The sequence below is a fragment of the Streptopelia decaocto genome (genome assembly GCF_964273445.1).
Source record: "Streptopelia decaocto genome assembly, chromosome: 3".
NCBI lineage: Eukaryota > Metazoa > Chordata > Aves > Columbiformes > Columbidae > Streptopelia > Streptopelia decaocto.
This window is the reverse complement of record NC_138656.1, coordinates 107,809,776-107,815,775: the sequence shown is the minus strand read 5'-3', so window position 1 is coordinate 107,815,775 and position 6,000 is coordinate 107,809,776. Positions and strand designations below refer to the sequence as shown.

At 40.9% G+C, this 6,000-nt stretch overlaps 1 protein-coding gene across 2 annotated transcripts in view; it reads left to right on the top strand.

The window, feature by feature from the left end:
* The first annotated feature begins 701 nt into the window (after nucleotides 1-701).
* NBAS (NBAS subunit of NRZ tethering complex) overlaps nucleotides 702-6,000 on the top strand; it is a 190,213-nt gene continuing 184,914 nt past the window's right edge. For both annotated transcript variants that reach the window (XM_082049168.1, XM_082049167.1), the window contains exons 1-3: nucleotides 702-850; nucleotides 5,221-5,275; nucleotides 5,882-5,924. In XM_082049168.1, coding sequence (XP_081905294.1) covers nucleotides 707-850; nucleotides 5,221-5,275; nucleotides 5,882-5,924 — 242 coding nt within the window. In that variant the 5' untranslated portion in view covers nucleotides 702-706. The remainder of the gene's footprint in view (nucleotides 851-5,220; nucleotides 5,276-5,881; nucleotides 5,925-6,000) is intronic.

The following is a 6,000-nucleotide window of genomic DNA, read 5'->3' as shown; positions in this document are numbered from 1 at the left end:
CTGCAGGACTGCAATATTTATAAGTTCTACATAGCAGAGTTGTGTCTATCATTAAACTTGAAGGAATAGTTCGTGAGAAATACATGATTTTTTCTTTTTTCTTCTTCCACCCTTCTCGCCCCCCCACTTTTGCTGAGGGTTTTTTAAACTTGCTCAGGCCTTAACTACGTCAGGTGCTCCTTACCCTAAATTTCCTCACTACCAGCTTTCTGGACAGTGAACACCAGGCTGCAGCTGCAGGAATTTCCCCTGAGCAGCCCTATTGAGAAGGAGTGACAAGCTGTGGATCTAAAGGCTCTCATACATGCTCTCTATAGGTGTACATCAGATATTATATTCGGTAGCTGTCTCCTCGTTTCTTGTCCCAAAAGTGCATCCCGCCCCTCGTGGCCCAGCGGCAAGGCTGAGGTTTCTGAAGCCGCAGCCCAGCAGAGGAGCCGCCGAGGTGGTGAGGGATCCTCAGCCTCGCTCCCTTGCCTTCAGCTTTGAGCCTCCCCCCGAGCAGATGCCCTTTCAGAGCTCCAAAGCCCCTCGGGCAGGGAAGACTACGGCCTCTCTCCCCGCGGCCAGCCCAGGAGCGCAGCACTTAGCTGGCAGCAGCGCTGAAAGAGTTAAAGGCACCGGCTCCGCGAAGCCGCTGGGCGTTGCTAGTTTGGCCTCTGCCGGGCACCGTCGTCGCTGCGGCGCAGGGTGGGCCTGGGCCAGCATGGCAGCTGCCGGCGGAGAGGGCAGCGGAGCGGGGCCGAGAGAGGAGGGGATGCCTGGTGCCGGCGAGGAGGAGGACGGGGAGGAGAATATCCTGTACGACCTGCTGGTTAACACCGAGTGGCCTCCGGAGACGGAGGTGCAGGTGCGTGTTGTCGCGGCACGGCCGGGGTGCGGGGACCGGCCACGTAGGCGCGGGGCGGGATGCGCCTCGGGGGCCCGGGACGGGCCGTAGGGACGGGGTGTTTCCTCCAGGGGGGCTCGCCAGGCTGCACGCCCCGTTCCTGACGGACACACGAGCCGGAGGGCGGCAGGGGCAAGTGCAGGAGGTCTCTGCGGCCGCCCTGCCCCTGTCATGCTCCCGTGTCACTCACTTCCCGCGTTGTCACCCTCGTTTGTGCCGCCGTGGATGCCTTGAAGTCTCTCTCGTGCATTACCTGTGAACAATGTATACCCGGTTTTACTGTCGAGCTCATGCAAGCAGAGCTGTCATGAAGTCCAGGTCTCGGCTCCTGAATCAGCTGTTCTGAGAACATAGCAGCTGTCTTGGGGGAAACAAGGTCTCCATCGAGCATGAGGAAAACGAGATCTGTCTCCAGCTTGTACATCAGAATGGGCATATCTCTATTATCAGGAGTGCCTTAAGAGAGAGAAGTGTATCACTTTGTGTTTGCAAGGCACACAAATGGATACTGAAGCTTAAAAGATGAGAAAACCTTGTTATTGTATTACAAGTTTTTGCTTGCTTCTGTGTGTTCTTTATGGGTCAGTGGAAAAGCAGATAAGCTCTTTCATTTTTGCTTTTTCATTTCTTCCCCTGCAGTGTGCTGAGCTTTATGTATACTCCTGTCTGATCTGAACATAGAGGATCCAAGATATGTGGTTTTATTTCTTTCTTCAGTGGCTTTCAAGTCTATTGCAGTCGTTAACGCATTTCCTACTAAAAGTAGTTTATGGAAGTATTTTTACAAAGTTTTATACTTAATGAAAACATCCGAACAGAGAAGATGTAAAAGCATCACAGGTGGAAGAATTTACCTATTCATAATTACTAAAGCCGTTCTCATATCCTTTTATTTATCAGAAATACTTTTGTTTTTGTTTCTCTTGATCTGTAAGTCCCCAGCTGCAGCAGCAGATATGAATGTTTGGAAAATATGATTGCAGTGTTACCAATTACTAGCCTTATAGATTGTTCGTATAGTTGAGTAGGCAGTTGTACCTATTTTTATTTAACTGTGTTTTGAGAGATGGTAAGTAGCGTTTGTTTCTAGTAACATAGGAAAGTGATTTACATGTCTGTGAACCATGAGGAGGACATAGGTGCGGTGGCACAAGACTGTGATTCTACAAGTCCATTAAGGGGGCACGTTACTGAGAAGTAACCCTTCTCTTCTGCTGCCATTAGTGTTCTTTAAGTTGTATGGTAGGCTGATGAAAGAATATATTAACCTGAGAAACAATCATGTTGTTTCATTTCCTTTTGTTGAGTGTAGGTACCAAGGGGGGTGAATAACACATTGGTCAAAGCCGAGTGAAGTGTGAGACCTCTCTTTAGCAGCAGCATGTGGGTATCCCAGTTTAAAGTGATTATGGAACATCAGTCTGAGGGTCCTCATCTACCCTGATAGTCAGAATTCCTAAGCATCATAGAATTCTGCGTGCCAGCTTCAGCAAATGGTACAGACTCTTTTAAAGTTGATATTTCTTGCTTGTTTATTTTCAAGATAATTTGCCTTTTGAATGGCAGAAATAGGGAGACTTGAAAATAATACGCTATGTAGTTTGTTTGGATTTACATCCTCCTTGAAGACTGTCAATAGCCAAGGACACTTCTGAGACTTTTTTTTACACTTTTGTCAGCATAATTCAGTTTTTGCCTTAGGGTGCCTTAACAGTGATATTTAGGTGATTGTGACTTCCCCTTTGGAACACCTGCCTCTTTTAATCCTTGTTTATTCATGCTCTTTCCAAAAGTCACAAAACACTCTCTGCCTTACTTCTGGTAGAACTGAATGGTTTGGAATGAGTGAGGTGAGGGACAGCAGAAAGGGAAAGGAAGTTGAATGCTGCACTGGGAAATGAAATTAAATGTCTTCCTATACTGTCACCTAGGATACAATGCAGGGCTTTAAGACACATTTTTTCAGGTCTCTGTTGACTTAGTTTTATTTTTGTCTTATCTCATTTGAGATGACTCATTTTTAATTGCAGAGTGCTCAGCACTTGCAACTGTAATTTTGACCATTGAAAGATGAATCCTGTGATGAACATGTAAAGTGTTAAATCCAAGACACTGATAAAACTAGCATGGATTTCTTTAATTGGAGCCCAAAATAGCTTTGGTTTTATTTTATGTTAGTATACCTGTGTTGAATTTCCCTTTTTTTTTTTTTTTTTTTTGGTTGGGGGAAACAACAGATATTTGTAAAGGAATGTGCAAGGAACTGACAATGCCAGAGAAGAGAGAGGTGTGGAAATCAAGCAGTCTGTATTCACTTTACTGATGTGACTGTGATACTGTGTAATGTACGTAACACATTGTTTGGGAACCCCAAAAATATATAATGAGAATAAAAATAATTATAGAGTAGTTGATCAGTGAAAATAGTGAACAGGGCAGTGGATATGGAGGAGGTTGCAGGGGAGGACTTGTGGAATCATTTGTGTAAATACAGACAGACTGAACTTCCCCTTTTCTCCAGTAGACAAGTACTGTCTATCTCCTGAAATGTACTGAATGTATCACTTGATTCTGTGTTGTTGGTTGGTTTGTTTGTTTGTTTGTTTGTTTGTTTTTTAATTACCATCTAATATTTTGAGATTTCCCCAACACCCTTCCCTTCCCCTGCCCTAAGAGCTTCCTGACTGTGCAACAAAATCCAAAATAAAGTAGGTGTTTTGTCAGCGAGGAAGTTACTCAGGTTTTGTTTCTGGAATTCTGTAGTGAAGGAGAACTTGAAGTTGTTTTCCCCAATGGGAATGAATTAAAAAAGAAATATAGCAAATCCAGTAGCCACTGCTGTTACTGAGGTGATAGGAATACATTATAAAAGTTGTTCAGAGTATAACAGTGAATCAGCTTTGTGGAGGGTTTAACATGCAAGGAGTAGGAGCCTGTAGTTTAGACTTTGGAGTGGACACTAAGATTGTTTCAAAAAAATTCTAAAGAGGTAGAAGAAATTTTTGGAAATGTTTTTACTGAGAACTTTTCTTAATCCAGAAACTTAAAGAAGCTCTGCTTTTAACCTCCCTAGGGAAAAGCAGATCTCCCCAACGTACTATGATACCTGTAAGAAATAGTTTATACTTGCACTTACTTTACAGTAATGTCTTGTTATTTCCTGGTTGATCAACCTGAATTTGGAACATTATCTCTTAGTGCGGCTGGATTGGCTTCTTACATACTGTGAGATGACAGCTTGATTATTTGAAAGACTATTTCTGGATTGCAAACTTTTCATAGAAAACTGCTAATCTTTACTTCAGTAACTTAAATTTGGGAGCCAATTTTTTTTTTTTAAACGTGGACGTGCTCTGGAATTTTGATGAATTTGTGGGTCTTTCAGTGTTTGTAACTTGGAGTTGAGAGGTCTGAATATTTCAGTTAACAAGTAATAATCTGCTTGATGTATTCTGTACTGAAGGGAAGAGGAAATTCATTACTTATTCTAATGCTCAGTTTGTGGTGCTTAAGTATTTTCACTAGGAAAGATAATCGTGATTGCTTATTTTGAAGATTTGTTTGTGATGCATTCCTTATTGGTTATCTTTCCTGTCTTTGGACTTTAATCCCTTTTTCCTGCTTTCTTATTGGCAAATAATTTTACATCTTATAGCTAAGAATATACATCCTACATTGCCTTGCATTTCTTTTTCCTGTGTTTGGAGACTGCCTTCATTTATAGAGTGAATGTAGTTGTTCTCCTCTGCCTTAAGCAGAACAGGACTGCTGGAAAGGCTGTGTGGGCACAGTGGAATACAGGTGGTGATCTGAGTGGCTGTGTCACCTAGTACAAATTGACATAAAAAGAGTTTCTCCTCAGAAGGTCTTGGTTTTTCTTAATATTTCTTAAACTTTCATGAGTGATCTTTATGTAGCTGAGCAGTTATATATTAGCATAATCTTGTACACCAATTGCTTTGACTTCTGGGCATTACAGATCAATCTGACATTCATTTGGCATAGAAAAAATGATTTATAATACCTTACAGGAGAACATAATCAGAAGTCAGTGTCTTTTGTTACTACCCAAAGGTCAAGGCAAAGCTGAATCAATAGACAATCTGTAGTACATTTTGTTTATTGCATCATGTAATTTAAAATAGTTGGATTTATAGCCTGTTTTAGCTTATGCAGTTGAATTACTATATTAAGTTGCAAGTAATAGAAAATACGTAAGCAACTTGTAGGCTAGCAGGCAACTGAAATTTAATCAATGAATATATGTGTAAGTGTTGTATTTAAGTTAAAATGTATTGCTTAGTATTTGACCATTACTGTTGTAATTGCAGCCAAGAGGCAACAGAAAACATGGTGCGTCATTTATCATCACTAGAGCAATTACAGGTAAAGATGACTTGTTCTTATGTTCATGACTCGTAAGAATGTTGTGTGGATTGCTTGTAAAATTTACAATTTCTGCACTTTAACTTGGCTAGTATAATGGAAATAGAGTGCAGGATGTGTTTTATCAATATCACTGTTATTTTTATGTCATTTCTATGAACTTTCTTGTCTGTATTATCTTATTGGGCAAACTAATAAACCATACATCTAAGGAGTTTAGAAGCTCTATTATATTTTGCAAAATGTTGTTGAGGTTTTTTCCTTTACCAGCTCCCACACTGAGCTGTTTGCTAGTTAGATAGTTCTATAAGGAAACTTTACATTCTGATTATATTACATTGCCGTTCAACACTGGGTTCATGCAGTAACTGCATCACTTTTTCATCCAGTAGGAATTCCTCTTAGAATTTCCAGAAAATGGGTAGTTAATTTTTTGGTCTGTTGCTTGCATTTAATCTAATCTAACAATTCATTGACCAAGGATAGAGGGTATTTTCCCTTACCACATTTTTCTTTTGTGAGAATTTCTGAGATTCTATGTGTAGGAAGCTGGAGAGTATTTTAAAACCCCTACAGGTGTAATTTTTGCCTCTTTTTTCATTGCAGGTCCTGCATTGTTTTTGCTTCGGTACATCTGGTACAGATACAGGTAGATTTTATGAAAATACTAGTTCATTTTTTTTATTTGTTAATACAGCTTTTTTGATTTGATGGAAAGTTATTTT